We start from the raw sequence: 15,125 nt of genomic DNA, 5'->3' as shown, positions 1-15,125 counted from the left end.
AGGATGCTATGGAGTCACTGCCATTGGTCCAAGTTGGCCTGGAACTCAAAACCCTCCCACCTTAGCCTTCTGTGTGCTGAGCAAAAAATATTTTCAGGAGCATCGTGACGTTATCTATAGTTCCCTCTCTTGTGCTGTATGCAAAAATGACAATTGCTTTATTTATTTTATTTTTTTAAAGATTTATTTATTATTTACACAGTATTCTGCCCACATGTGTGCCTGCCCACCACAAGAAGACACCAGATCTCATTACAGGTGGTTGTAAGCCACCATGTGGTTGCTGGGGATTGAACCTGGGACCTTCGGAAGAGCAGACGGTGCTCTTAACCTCTAAGCCATCTCTCCAGCCCCGACAATTGCTTTATTAAAACGGAGTATTTAGAACAAATTATACAGTGAGTATAACTGTATTGCAATTCATTAGAAGGGCTAGCGCTAGGGAGCCCGTTAGCTCAGTCCTTGGGGACCGTGGAGCAGAGAATTCTGAGTTTCTGCTGGAGGGGAAGTGCACATGGTGACCTCAAACACCAGCTTAGCATTGTCCGCTGAAGTTCATACTCCTAAGGCAGCTAGCAAGGAGAAATGTGTATATGGACATTGAAGGACAGACAAAGTTTCACAAACATTTTGGTGACGGGGTCAAAGTAGGGGAAAAAACCCCAAATCTATTGTAAATGTATTAGATGTTCAGATAACAGACTATAATATTATGAAGCAATGACAACTAATTGGAGCTCCCCCTTCCCCCAGGGATGGAACTCTGGGCCTTACAGTATGGCGGGCAAACGTTCTACCACTGAGGCTTAGCTCAGAATCACAGCTTCTCTGAGCAACGTGGACAAATCTCATACATATATTGAGGGGGGAAAAGCCAAAGCTTATGCTGCATGGTCTTATTTATATAAATGCACACAGGCAAAACCCCCTCACGAAGCCAAACCGTGGCGTTGGAAAACAGAGCAGGGTTTCCTGGGGGCGGCAGATGGGGTTGGCTGGGGGAAAGGGGATTCAGGTCCTAGTGATGGGCAGTGCTCTGTGACCTCACTTGAGTCATGGCACAGGTGTGTCTGATCTCGCAGCACTCACTTAAGCTATATGTACTTTCTTGTATGTTGTCTTATTTATAGATTCTGTGAACACCTGAGTTACAGTCTTTAATTGAGATATAACATGTCTTTCAATGTTGTGATAATCTGTAAGAATCCACTTTGTTTGGGAGTTGAACCTCATTGTTTTTACAGGCACCTCTATCAAATGGCTCACAATCACCACCTCCCAGAACGTAATTAAGTTCTTTTGTATTTACTTATTAGTTTTTTTCAGTGCCAGGTGCTAGGCAAGGTAAGTACTTTACCACTGAGGCACATCTTCAGTCTCCATACTATTATTATTATTGTTGTTGTTGTTGTTATATACCTTGGAAGCTCAAGCATATTTTTTATTAGCATTAGAGAGAAACAATAGGGCAGGCAGGCTGCAAGTCCTGACAGCTTCCATAAGGGAAATGGAGCAAAAGAAGAAAGCAAGTTATGCTGGCCTCGAGGTGGTGGTGCACACCTTTAATCCCAGTACTTGGGAGGCAGATCCCTAAGTTTGAGGCCAGCTTGGTCTACAGAGTTCCAGGACAGCCAAAGCTATACAAAGAAACCCAGACTAAAAAAAAAAAAAACAAAACCAAAAAACAACAACAACAAACCCCCCCCACACACACACCAAAAAAAAAAAAAAAAAAAAACAACAACAAAAAGAAAAGCCATGCTGTTTACAATGGAAGTCAGCAAGCATCCATATGGCAAAAATGTGTGGAAGGGTATATTCAGAGAAAAAAGATACCCCAGTGTCAGGGAGCGCATGCTTAGCCTTTTAGCCAATACCTGAAAAAAAAAATGATAAAGAATGTAAAAGAAGAACCTACAGTCAGGACTGGAGAGAGAGAGAGAGAGAGAGAGAGAGAGAGAGAGAGAGAGAGAGAGAGAGAGAGAGAGAGAGAGATCCTGTCTTAAGAAAATAAAACAGCCTGCCAAGTGTGGTAGTGTTCACCTTTAATCTAAGTACACTGGAGGCAGAGGCAGGCAGATCTCCCTGAGTTCAAGGCCAGCCTGATATACAAAGGGAGTTCCAAGGCAGTTATATGGAGAAACCCTGCCTGGAGAAAACAACAATGACAACAAACAAACAAACACAAAACCACAAAACCAGAAAGAAAAAAAAAAAAGGAACCCCCCATATTTTTCTGAGTCATAACACAAATGCTCAGAAAAGTGGGCAATGGAAGCCACTGCAAGTGCCTACATACTTATTTTTAAAAAGTATTTATTTATTTTGAATGTTTGATGGTGATTACATGGATACTCCAGTGCACACATGCGGAGGGCAGAGTTGGTTCCCGGGTGTTGCCTTATGGGTGGGGTGGGGCGGGGTGGGGGGGAGGAGGGGTGGGGCAGGGGGGCGGGGTGGGGGGGAGGAGGGGCGGGGCAGGGGGGGCAAGGTGGGGGGGAGCTAATTGAACTCAGGTCTCAGGCTTTGAGGCTGTTGCCTTTAGCTGCTTAGCTGTTTGGTTCAGTCATCTGCACTCTTTTTTAAAGGCTTTTGGTTATGTTTTGGGACAAGATCTCATGCAGCCTGGGCCGACCTGGAACTCATTGTATAACCAAAGATGACCTTGTACTCCCGATCTTACTGCCGCCCTCTCCTAAGCACTGTGGTTTCCGGCATGCCGCCCTCATGTTCTTTTATTTAACAAGTCCACACAGCGTGAGCATGACTCTGACGGAAGCCTCCACATTGTATCTCGCCCCACCCCCCCACTCCACAAGGTGGCAACTGAAACAGTTTTATATAAAGATTTATTTAAAACGTTTGAACCAGCTGGTTCTCTTGAGACCCACGCCCTAGCTCTCAGTGATCCTTAAAAGCCTTGCTGACTGAATGCAGGCCTCAGAGCATGTCAAGACCTCAGTGACTACCTCTTATTCTGGCTGTCTGTGACAGCGATCGGTGACCAGCATTTGTGTAATTGTTCACAGGGCAGAGAGTAACATAGCTGCTCCTAGGAGGATGAGACTCGCCTGACCCAAAAGGAATGTCCCTGGTCTGTCTGTCTGTCCTGCTTCCTGAGGAAAGATGAAGAGATAGAACTCTCACACTTGACAGAGCAGGCAGCGGAAGGGCCCATGAGATGTCTTAGTAAGAATAAATGTGCACACCCAGGCTTGGTGGCACATGCCTGTAATCCCAGCACTTGGGAGGCAGAAGCCGGTGGCTCTCTGTGTGTTTGAGGCCAGCCTAGTCCTACAAAGAAACTCCAAGACAGCCAAGGCTACACAGAGAAACCTTGTCTGAAAAAATAAATAAATAAACAAACAAATAAATAAATGTGCTTACAGTACAAAAATAAAGATGCACAGAACCCAAGGAAAGGTTGAAGGGGCACTACACACACAAAGTTGCTGTCTGACCCTACCTCACCACACACACACACACACACACAGCACACACACGCATACACATACACACACACAAAGTAAAATAAACATAGTATGAGAATTCAGGGCAGTCCTATCATAGGACAGGGACAAAGAGAATTGTAGGTGACACCCCTCCGAGGGGAGATGTTTCAGGTGCCATTTCTGTGAGCTTGGCCTTCAAGCAGCCAGTTGGGGGTGGGTGGGTTGTTAAAATGGGAAAACCCCCATGAGATCTGGGGGAATATTGGAGTATGACACAGGAAGAGATCATTTTCCCTTCATTGTATGTGGCTTGGGGACAGCCCATGACTGCCCTGAGGGTCACCTGTTCTAAGTCTAATCCAGCCACAGACCCACTCACCAGGCCCTAAGGGCTCTGTTTAACCTCCTTCCAGTTCTACCCTGTTTCAGGAAGATGCTCATTCAATGACTAGTCACATAGCACCTACGAGCCTACAAGTCGGAAGGTCCAGCTGTGAACAGAGACCGGGCCCCTTTGGAGAATATGTTATCTATTTGCTTGCATGAGAGGATGGAGGACCATGTCACAAGAATTTTCTCACCCTAATGGAGGATCTCCTCGTTTCCTAAGTTTTGGGGCTTTTGACCTGCTTTGATGCTCACCCCTTGTAATAACTGCTGTGAGAAAGCTTCGCTATTTACTGGCTCTTAGCTTTTTATTGTTCTTCGTGTAGTGCTCAGGAGGGCACCCACGCTCAGCACTCCAGCACTGAGCACACCCCACAGCCTACCCGCCTCCTACCTCCTGGCCTTGGTTTTGTTGTTGTTTTGTTTTTTGTTTTTCTTCTTTTTCTTTTGATTCAGGGTTCATGTTAAGTTGCCCAGGTTGGCCTTGAATTTACTGTGTAACTCTGGTAAGCCTTGCAGTCTTTCTGCCTCAGCCTCCTAACTATCTGGGGTTGTAGACCCCCGCCGCCCGGCGCCACACCCTTTCCTTAGAGACGAGAAACACATTGACCGTCGTTTCCCATATTGATAATCTTGACGAATAAATAAATTAGAAATAAGAAAGCCCTCTGATTCCCTCTCCTCCCTCAAGCCTTTGCCCGAGAGACCTCCTAATGGTATCCCCAAACTTCTTTAGGACGGAGCTTTCACGGAAGCCAGTTTGTCCCAGCTTTCTCTCGCAGTCTCACCTATCAAACCTCGCTCGCCCACATCAGCCAGAGCCTCCGGTGCTACTTATTTCTGGAGGAGAGAGACCCTTGAGGAAAGCGAGATGGCGAGTGCTACGGTTAAGACTGAGTGAGCTGAGTGTTTCAGGTAAAATGAAGGTGCCGGCCACTGCCCCAGGCAGTTTAGGGTTTCTAAGGAGGTTTGTTTTTTGTTTGTTTGGTTTTGTTTTTTTTTTTTTTTTTTTTGGTTTTTCAAGACAAGGTTTCTCTGTGTAGCCTGGGCTGTCCTGGACTAACTTTGTAGACCAGGCTGGCCTCGAACTTACAGCGATCCACCTGCCTCTGCCTCCCGAGTGCTGGGATTAAAGGCGTGCGCCACCAACGCCCGGCTTCTAAGGGGGTTTTCAAAACAACTATCTTTGAGCAGAACTTCTCCTGGAGAAAAATTACTCCAGGGAGACTTCGTGTAAAGGCGGAGTTCTGAGGAATGAGTGATCTGAAACAGAAGGAGGATGGTAGGGGCCGGAGTGGGCTGCAGGCCTGAAAGCATGGAGTTGGGGGTGGTGGGCTGGACCAAGTGGGCAGAGCCGGGTCAAGCAGTAGGGGGGGGGGATGGGGGGAAGCCCACACTGAAGGAACTTCGGAGCTCTTCTATTGTTCACGGCACAGTCTTCTCTCTCCCCACAGCCTATGTTTCAGTCTCTTCCTCCCCCGCCCCTTCTTTTCTGTATATGTTTGTGGTCAAAGGACAGCCTATGGAGTCCATTTCTCTTTACACTGTGTGGATCTTGGGGGTCTTGGGGGTGCTCAGGCTTGGCAGCAGGCACCTTCATCCACTAAGTCATGCTCCTCCAGACTCTGGGCCTCCCCTTCTCCGCTCTTTGTCTTCCCACTACGCGGCCTTGGCTGACCTGGAACTCACTCTGTAGACCAGGCTGCTCTCGAGCTCATAGAAACCCACCTGTCTCTGCCTTGGAAGTGCTGGGATTAAAGGGCAGGCGCCGCCACACATGGGTTCTGGGCAAGTTCTTTCCATCCCCTCAGCTCTCTTCCCTTCCAAACACAGACTCTAGTTTGACCGTTCTCAAAGAACTCTGAGGGTGACACGTTATCTTAGCCTCTGTTCTAGAAGAGATCGTAGTGGCCAGTATTATTTATGTGGTATTATTAGGTGGCTGCTGGCTGTGGTAGTGTGTACCAGGGGGTAGGCTATGTTGATTTTATAGCTGTATTTGCTGTATCTTACAGTTCCTCTGTCTTTAAACACTCTGTTTCTACCACCACCAATCCTTTCTCTAGTTCAGGGTTCGCCCAGTTTCCTTTGGCCTCTCTTCTCCCATGGCTAACTCGCATGGTGGAGTTCTATGACAACCCTCTGCCTCCTGCTCTACCTTCTCCTGGGGCAAGTTCCTCCAGAGCTGCATGGCCTCCATTATTAGCTATGCATTAATTGCTCTTAGATTTATTTCTTCAATGAAGATTTTTCTTAACCTCAGACTTAAATACTTAAGGGCTTAATTCATTCATGAGTTCACACCTTTGAGCCATGCTCACATCTCCCAATCGCCCTCACCTAAATCTAATCCATTAGCATTTCCTGTTATTAAAAAAGAAAAGTAGCCGGGCGGTGGTGGCACACACCTTTAATCTTAGCACTCGGGAGGCAGAGGCAGGCAGATTGCTGTGAGTTCAAGGCCAGCCTGGTCTACGAAGTGAGTCCAGGACAACCAAGGCCACTCTGAGAAACCCTGTCTTGAGAAAAATAAAAACAAACAAACAAATAAAAGTATTGTGGGAGGCCAGACAGATGGCTCAGCTGTTAAGAGCACTCGCTGCTCTTTCAGAGGACCTGGGTTCGAGTCCAGACACTCACATGGCAGCTCGCAACTGTCGGGAACTCCAGTTCCAGGGGACTTAATGCCTCTTCTGGCCTCAGTGGGCACCAGATATGCACGTGATGGACAGACATACGTGAAAGCAAAGCACCCATGGACACATTTTTCCGAGTGGCACATACTTCATTCTAGTCAGAAACTTGGGGCTGCTCCCTGTCTTCCATCCCAGTCACCCACAAAAGCCAGTTTTGATTCTGCCCACCTCTCTTTCTTACTTTTTCTTGCCATTCCCCTAAATCCAGGATATCGTCAACTCTGGGGCTCTCTCAAGTGCCTGTTTACTTGTCTAATTACTTAACTTACTTATTTTAGTGTGTGTGTGTGTGTGTGTGTGTGTGTGTGTGTGTGTGTATGTGTGTGTGTGAGGCTTGTGTTTGAATGGGCATCTAAATGTGTGTACATGTGTGTATATGTGTGTATATAGGCCCAACGTTGTATTCCACAATTACCTATTCTCTGAGGCAGGGCATCCCAGTCGAACCAGAACTCACTGATTTGGCTAGTCTGGCCTTTTCAGTTGCAATGTATTATCAAAAAATCTAATAATGTTCCAATCTAGCTCAAAGGTCCTTAAGTGGCCATTCAATTGGCAGTTCAAAATCGGCTGATTTTTCTGAAGGCTTAAAAAAACAAAACAAAACAAAAACAAAACAAGCCTGCAGCACCACAAAAACACAGGCACCAAACTATATATCAGATGCAGCCTTTCCATTAGCAGAGTTTTGATGTGACGATCACCCCAAACCTAGCCTTACTTTGTACTGACGGTACCCCTAAAAGTAGCAAAGTTTTTCCTAAACAGTGCCTACAAATGCTGCTAGGACCGGAACAGCTCTGGCATCTGTTGTCACTGGTGCAGCTCACTCAGGCTGTGGTGCTGAGGGTGTCTGCTGCTTGTCGGCTGTGTGGTGACTCAGGGACAGTGGTTCCAATGGACAACACACTGGTTCCTCAGGTGTAACATGGAGGTAAAACAGACTGGATTGTCTCTTCATGTCTGTGGGGTTAGCGGAGAGCAGTGGACGTGGGAGGAACAATCTAGGAGGCCGACTTTGAGCTGTCTGGTTAGAGGGCAAAGAGACAGGGATGCTGCTCCAGAAAGAGACACTGATAAAACTGGGATCCTTTCAGTTTTCAGTGGCAGGTGCCCAATGTGAACCAATCAGGGAAAAGAATACTTTCACTGGTTTGGGTTACAGCAAAGTCTGGGATTTAGATCTGGCAGCAGGAGACCGAACAACGATAGGATCTCTCCTGCATGCCTCGGGGCCGTTTTCCTGTGTTGATTTCACTCTGGGTCACGGGTGAGATCTTGGCTCTAGATTCAGGTCCCGTCAGGTTTTCAGAATCAGGAATGGGGATAGGACCTGCTTTCCCACTGAAGTCTCAGGATGAGAAACTGGGTCTGACGGTGGCTCCCACCTGTAGTCTCCAGCACTTGGAAGGTTGCAGGTGGGAGAGCTGCCTCAAGTTTGAAGCCAGCCTGCTCTACATACTGAGACCTTGTTTGTTTGTTTGTTTTCAAGGACAAATGCATTTGGGGAACATTGCCCAGTAGGTAAAGTGCATGAGGACCTGAGCTTGGTTCACTAGCACTCACACGCAGAGATGAGCATGTTGGCTCACATCTGTTAACACCAGCCCTAGGGAGGCAAAGGCAGGAGGGTCTCTGGGGCTCACCCTGCAACTAGCCTAGCAAAATTAGTGAGCTCCAGTGTCACTGAGATGACTTGTCTCAAAAAAAAAAAAAAAAAAAAAAAAGACACGAAATAACTGAGGAAGATACCTTGCCTGACCCCTGCTCCCCCCACAACTCCCCCCACCCCAAGTCTACACATATGTACCAGCACTCACAGTCACGTGTGCACATGAAGTCCCAGGGCTGACTTTTTACTGAACAGATCAGTCTCTGTGACTGTGCCTCTGTGCACAGTACGACAGACGCACCCGACCCCTAGGGTCTGAGCACAGGAGAAGGAGAGTCCCCACACTAGGTCCAGGAGCAGCTACCAGAAGCAGAATGGCTGCCAGGCTGGCACAGCCAGCACGGTGGATGGCTGAGGCAGAGTTTGACCTCTTCTGAGGCGGGTGCAACTTGCCACATCCTACACGATGCCAGTGCTGGTCCATGGATCTCACTTTACAGCAAGGAGTGGTCCTTTTAGGTTGATGCTGGCCTGGAAGCCGTCTTTCTACTTCCTGGTTAGTCCTTTCCTCACTGTGGATCTCACACCAGCTGCCTTCCATATGTAGAAATACTTTCCCTCAAAATACCCCCCGCCCATCAGCTAGGCACCGACATTTTCAAGTTAAATCCCTTTCCCACCTCAATAAAGCTAAGGTTACAATTCTCCAACCCAAGTCTTCTGTAACTGAGACTTGTGAATATCAACCTTGTCGAGGCGTAAAACACATTTAATCATTCATGAGTTGGATAAACACTGCTATGTTCAATTGATTTGCTGACTAGCCCACAGCCTGGCTGTCACCCTCATTTGCTTCTCTCCAGAGGTAGACAACAGAGTTTTGTCTCCTCGCCCTGGCTGGCACTTACTTGGTAACAGCCCAGGTGGGCTTTGAACACGTGGAGTCCTTTTGACTCAGCCTCTTCAGTTCTTGAGGTGTTTTTGTTGGCATGTCCCCCCAGGGGTCAGGTGCTGGCCACTTTTCACTGGGTCAGTGGTGTTTGTGTTTGTGTAAACATGTGTATATGTTCATGTGGGAGTACAAGTGTCTGCCAAGGTCTGAGGTTGATGTTGGATGTCTGCCTTTCCACCTTATTATTATTATTTTTTAATGATTCATTTACTTTTATTTTATTTATGTTCGTTGGTGTTTTGCCTGCATGTATGTCTGTGTGAGGGCATAAGAAGCCCTGGAATTGGAGTTACAGAAAGGTGGGTGCTGGGAATTGAACCTGGGTCCTCTGGAAGAGCAGCCAGTGCTCTAAACCACTGAGCCATCTCTCTAGCCCTCATATATATATATATATATATATATATATATATATATATATATATATATTTATTTTATTTTAAACTCTGTGTGTGTGTGTGTGTGTGTGTGTGTGTGTGTGTGTGTGTTAGGTGGGTATATGCATTTGATGCAGGTGTCCCAGAGGCTAGGAACTGTGGGATCCCTTGGAGCTGAAGTTACAAAGGTGAAGCTACAGGTGTTTGTGAGCCACCCCACATGAACTCAGGCCCTCAGGAAAAGCGGTAATGTACTCTTAACCATCCAGCCATCCCTCTGGCCCATCCACTTTACTTTTTGTGGCACAGAGGGTCTGTCCCTGAACCTGTAGCTTGGGATCTGGCTAGCCTAGCTGGCCAGTACTGGGTTAGTTATACTCTGTCATCACCTGTCTGTTTTTGTAGGGGTGCATTCTGGGACACTGAACTTATGGACTGTGCTCCTGCACTAAGCACTTTACTGACTGACCCAGCTCCCCAGCCCTCAACTGTGTTTTAAGTCTTGTGGGCCTTGTACTCAGCACACCCATATTAGAAGAAATAATGAAGTTCATCATCAGAAAAAAAAATCCTCATTTAAAGCTTTGGAACAACTACCTGTTGGTCCTTCAGCTTGTGACATTTCTCAGTCTTTAAGCTTTTCCTGGGCCTCGCTGTTCTGGCCAGCCATCGTTTGGATGTTTTATTTTTGTTCTGAGACATGGTTTTTCTGTTTTAGCCCTGGCTGTCCTGGAGCTCACTCTGTAGACCAGGCTGACCCTGAACTCACAGAGACCTGCCAGCCTCTGCCTCCTGAGTGCTGGGATTAAAGGTGTGTGCCACCACCGCTCGGCCACAGTTTGGATGCTTTATCAATGTTTTCTCCCAAAATGGTGCCCAAGTGAGGGTTAACACATCTTCATCTGTACCATTTGGGCAACACAGAGCTGGGTTGGATACCTGTTTTCTAAGCCTTATGGAGCTAATGGTGTCTATTAACTCACAGTCATGGTAGAAGTTGAAGGAATCGTAAAGTATATCATAATTGACAGTGGTAAAAAAAAAAAAGAAGAAAATAAAATTTAGGTAGGGTTGTGAGCAGGAATATTAATCCTTTTACACACTGAAAAATACAGTATCCACGTGATTCCCCCCCCCCCCCAAACCTTCAGTCAGTAATGTTTGTCTTGTTTCCACCCTAGGCCCCAAGAGAATGACCAATGGATGGCTCTCACGCATTACCTACGTAACCCCACTTCCCTCCCCTAGTATGTTACTCTTGGCTAGAAAAGGCTGTTTTCAATTACATTAACTTCTCTCCTAATTTCATTTGCCACAAAATACATTGGTTCAGGAATTGATCACGTCTCATGTGCACAGCTTCCCCGCGGAAAGCATGGGATTGCAGGCTTGCCCACACAGTCGCTCCCCACGTTTGAAATGGATGCTTTCGCTTCTCATGAACATGGCCTTCAAGCTGGGTGCACTTTTTGCAAGCCGAGCTTGCAGTCTTGGCCTCTGCAGGAACCTGTACACACTCAAACAGCGTCCAGTCTCACAACACAGATCAGGAGGAGCTCCACAGATGGTGAGGTAGGGGCACGAAAGTTCTGTTCTCGTCTCTCCTAGACAGCCTCTAGTATCGTCCAGAACCTGGCCATTACCTCTGTGCCTGCTAAATGTCACAAATCTCCCAAGTCCATCTACCTAGCCGCGGAATTCCATCCTTTCTGGGGACCTTTCCCTAGGCTGCTGGATCACTGGTGGCCAGGGCTTTCTGGCCACGCCCACGACCTGGTCTTGTTTTACTTTTCGGGTTCCGGCGCATACCATCTGCCTAGAACCCTAGAGAGAAACTTTGAAGTTGGACTACGGTCATCCCTTCACCTCAGATCCTTCACTAGTTGGCCCCTAAAGTCCAAGGCTTGCTAGAGACCTGCACGAGCAAGGAGAGGGAAATCGGGAACCGAAGGCGCCGTTGTCCCGGGAGTGTGGGTCCCGGCTGGCGATCGGCAAGTGTCCAGTGCCCCCGCGCGGTCCTGGGCTCGGCGGGAAGGCCGCGCGCGCTGCTGGGTTCACCCAGGGCTGGCTTCGCGGTGCGACTGGCACGGAGCGGAACCCTGGGGCAGCGGAGCAAGAACGGCTTCCAGCGAGGTTGGCCGAGCGAGTCCGGGCGGGCGACGGCGAGAGCGTAGCAGCCGCCCCGGTTCCACGCCTACGGGCTCCGGGCTCCTCCTCCTGCCGACCGCGGCCCCGGCTGCGTAGCTCCGCCACTCCCCGCCCCGCGCCGCCGCCCCGCCCTCGCCGCCGCCCGGCCTCGCTCACCCAACCCCACTGCAAGCCGGCCCCAGGCCGCCTCGCCGCCGCCCGGCCTCGCTGCGCGCCACCATGGACAGTCCCGTTTTCCCCTGGTAAAGATGGCGGTGCGCGATCGCTGCAACCTTTAGACTAATGACTGTCCGAAACATCGCCTCCATCTGTAATATGGTGAGTGGCCGCCGAGCCTCCGGGGGTCGCGCCCGCGGCGAGCCAGGCAAAGAAAGGGAACCCCGGGCTGGAGCTGCTCACGCGCCGCGGTCGTGGGGGGCCCCGCGCGGCCAGAAGTTCCTGGCCCCGGGGCTGGGCCAGCTGACCGCAGTCCGCCGCCTCTATCCTAACCGGGGACCCCGAGCAGATCCAGGGGATCCCCAGGGCGGCCCCATGCCCCCGCCCTCGAGTTGAGGTGCGGGCGGTGGGTGGGGGTGAAGGGCGCGAGGTGGCTGCACACCGATGTCCCGAGGGAGGACCGTAAGGGTACGAGCCCCGAGCGGGAGGACGCAGATCCTCCTAGTGCAGTAAATAAACCCTTGCTGGACTCTCTGACTGTCTCCTTTTGGAGTTCAGGCTCGATTGTATTTAAGATTCACTTTGCAACAGCAGTGCTTTTACCAGGAGAAATTGGGTAGGCATAAAAGCTGTGGAAAAAAAAAATCCAAGTGCAGAATCTGGTCAAGACCTGGTATCGGGAAGGCATGGCAATTTGATCTGGAGACATCAGTTTCCCTACCTGCAGGAGAGATTGTATGGCAGTAAATGTTTGCAGGCCCTGAGAGTGAGCCGGTTGTGGGTGTGAGGAAGTCTGCAGGGGCCATCCTGCCCCGCCTCCTCTCCACTTAGCTTGGGCACTGCCTGGCGTGTCACTGTTCTGATGAGGCGGGGGCGGGAGGCGTGCTACCCAAGCGGTCACTTTAATTGGGATTTCCCCCATTACTTTCTGGTTCTGCTTAGTTTCCTCAGGACTGGCCTCCAGCCTTTGGGTCCCCTGGGTGTACTCAGCTGGCACCCCTACTTGTGAGAGCCTTTGGGAGGTCAGTTTGGGGTAAGGCGTTGCCTACAGTGTGGGTGTGTAGGTGCGTGCTCTGCCTACACTCCTTGAGTCTTCTCTCCCTCCGAGCCCCCTCAAACTGGAACACTGCTGGGTTTTTGCTCTTTTTTTTTTTCTCGCCATTTTGGGGAATACACCGCCCACCCCACCCCCAAGATAGATAGTAATACTAGCATCTAAAGGGAATCTGAGGAGGCCTGATTAAGAAGGTAAGGCGATCTGGCTGCCCTTCCCCCATCACACAGGGCTTTGCGTCTTCTGTCCCACATTCTGTTGGAAGATCAACACATGGCACAGAGCATTAAGGAAGCCATGTGTTAACTCAGGTGGAGTTGTGACCTGCTGGGGCTGGCTCCTGGCTCTCAGCTCTGGCCGCCAGGGCCTTGCCAGCCGAGCAAACGCAGCCGTGATAGCTGCCCACTTGGTGGTACAGGTCTTCTTTGATGGCAGCGGCTCCTGCAGCCTGTCATCCCCCCTCTGGGCTTGAAGGCACAGGTTTCCTGCTGCTTCCTGTCCAGTGGCATTAACGTGGCTGGATGCTCCGAGAAAGCAATGCATTTCTTCTCAGTGTCTCTCCTGTGACCAAGTTCCTGGGGGGTCGGGGGGGATGGGATGGTGGGGACTGAGAAACCACAGTAGCTTCCGTGTTGCTTTCGCCGCCTGTGGGGGTGGCCTCGGGCCTACAGGCTCCTGAGGCTCAATGCCTGCTTGTAGCGGTGCTCTTGTCCAGTTTGGATTCAGTGACACCTCAGTATTGACGTGGAGTGGAGACTGGAGAGCTAGCATGCCCCAAAGGAAGTCTGCCTCGGGCTTATTCTTGCCCTTGCTGTCGCTAGGACTTCTTGGCACACCTGGATAGAGTGTCACAACCTGTTTTCAGCAGAACTCAGCCAGAGAGACAAGCTTCTGGGAAGACATGAGAGGAACGGGCCAATACTGTGTCAATAGAATCAATATTTCTTCTGGTGACCTCAAAAGGTACCAGTTAAGGCTCATATTCCCCCCTTTTCCTGAGGACCTAAACCTATTATCTTTCTGTTCAGACACTGTCTTGGGCAAGTGAAGTGTTTGCCTTCTAAAACGAACCTCTAGGTTCAATCCCACTTATGTATTTGTGTGTGGCGTGTGTTTTCGAGGCAGGGTCACGCTACCCCAGCAAGACCTCCAGTGCGAGTTGCCTTAAGCATTAGATGACAGATGGGCTCCGCTTTATCCAGCCTTCGGGTCTCACCTTGAACACACACCTGCTGTGTGTCCTCGAGCAGCCTGCTCTGTGCCTTGGTTTTTGTTTGTAGAAATGGGCTGGTAATGGTGGCATTGAGTTGAGTTTCTGGGGCTCAGAGCCTTCTTTCTCGTTGTGAGGCTACCTTCCAGTCCTTCTTCTCCTAACCCAGAATAAGCAACCCATGGGGCTGTTTACGCAAAGCAGGCTGAATGACACTATGGAGAAGCTGGGGGTGGGGCCTGGAAACCCCGCCCCTTATAAAAAGCTGCTCAGGTCACTCGTGCCCCTCCCGTTCTCATTTCCCAGAGAGGGCTGGTGATGAGGAGGCTGCCATCCCTCTCTCTCTCTGCGCAGAGAGATAACAGCTCACTGAGCCTCTCAGTGTAGAGTCCTGACGTGACCATGAACTGTTTCCAGGTAGGCCTCTTCTGAGACTCACTTGCTACTAGCCTTCTTAGTTGAACTTTCCCATTTTCTCCTTTTGGTCCCAGCTGCTTTGAGGAGTTGTAGAGCAAGCCGGGATTTGCTTGTTCGCATGCTTGTTTGTTTATATTTATTTACTCCGGACTGAGCGGCTCAAAACAGGGCCTTGTACCTGCTAGACAAGCGCTCTACCCCACACAAGCAACACACCCAGGCCGCTTCTTAGAAAAAGTAGGTATTCCGTCTGCTTTAAACATTTTCTGGTGTGTGTTCTGAAAGAGTGTCTAAAGACACTATCTTCTTGGGGACCATACACAGACCAAGATCTAGCTCAGAAAGGCCGACTTCTGCCTTCCATTGAAGGGGAGCCCAGCACAGCTAAAAGAAGCCTGGCAGCCGGTGCTTCATGAGATGGAGAACGAAGCAGACCGTCCTCCTATTCCCTTTCTTCCCTTTGCCTGGCTCACTGAGGTTTCCTTGTCCTTTGAAAGTTTAGAGCTGGTTCCCATTTGCTTCCTGTGACCGCCTCCCATAGCAATGCCTGATCAGCTGTCTTAGGGCAAGTCAGCCTGACCACATGGCAGTGTGTGGCTAGAGATAGTAAAGCTTGTTTGGTTGGTGTGTTGTAATTTTGAATATGCTTCAGCTGCCACCAGGCACA

At 49.5% G+C, this 15,125-nt stretch overlaps 1 protein-coding gene across 3 annotated transcripts in view; it reads left to right on the top strand.

The window, feature by feature from the left end:
* The first annotated feature begins 11,746 nt into the window (after positions 1–11,746).
* USP46 (ubiquitin specific peptidase 46) overlaps positions 11,747–15,125 on the top strand; it is a 71,629-nt gene continuing 68,250 nt past the window's right edge. Inside the window, exon 1 of one of the 3 annotated variants that reach the window (XM_084759726.1) lies at positions 11,747–11,939. In XM_084759726.1, coding sequence (XP_084615852.1) covers positions 11,904–11,939 — 36 coding nt within the window. In that variant the 5' untranslated portion in view covers positions 11,747–11,903. Of the gene's footprint in view, positions 11,940–14,297; positions 14,459–15,125 lie in introns of those variants that run through there. The other 2 variants (XM_084759728.1, XM_084759727.1) reach the window with 2 other exon arrangements.

Source organism: Acomys minous (genome assembly GCF_964271855.1).
Source record: "Acomys minous genome assembly, chromosome: 15".
Taxonomy (NCBI): domain Eukaryota; kingdom Metazoa; phylum Chordata; class Mammalia; order Rodentia; family Muridae; genus Acomys; species Acomys minous.
The sequence above is the reverse complement of the archived record's forward strand: the minus strand, read 5'-3'. Positions and strand labels throughout refer to the sequence as shown.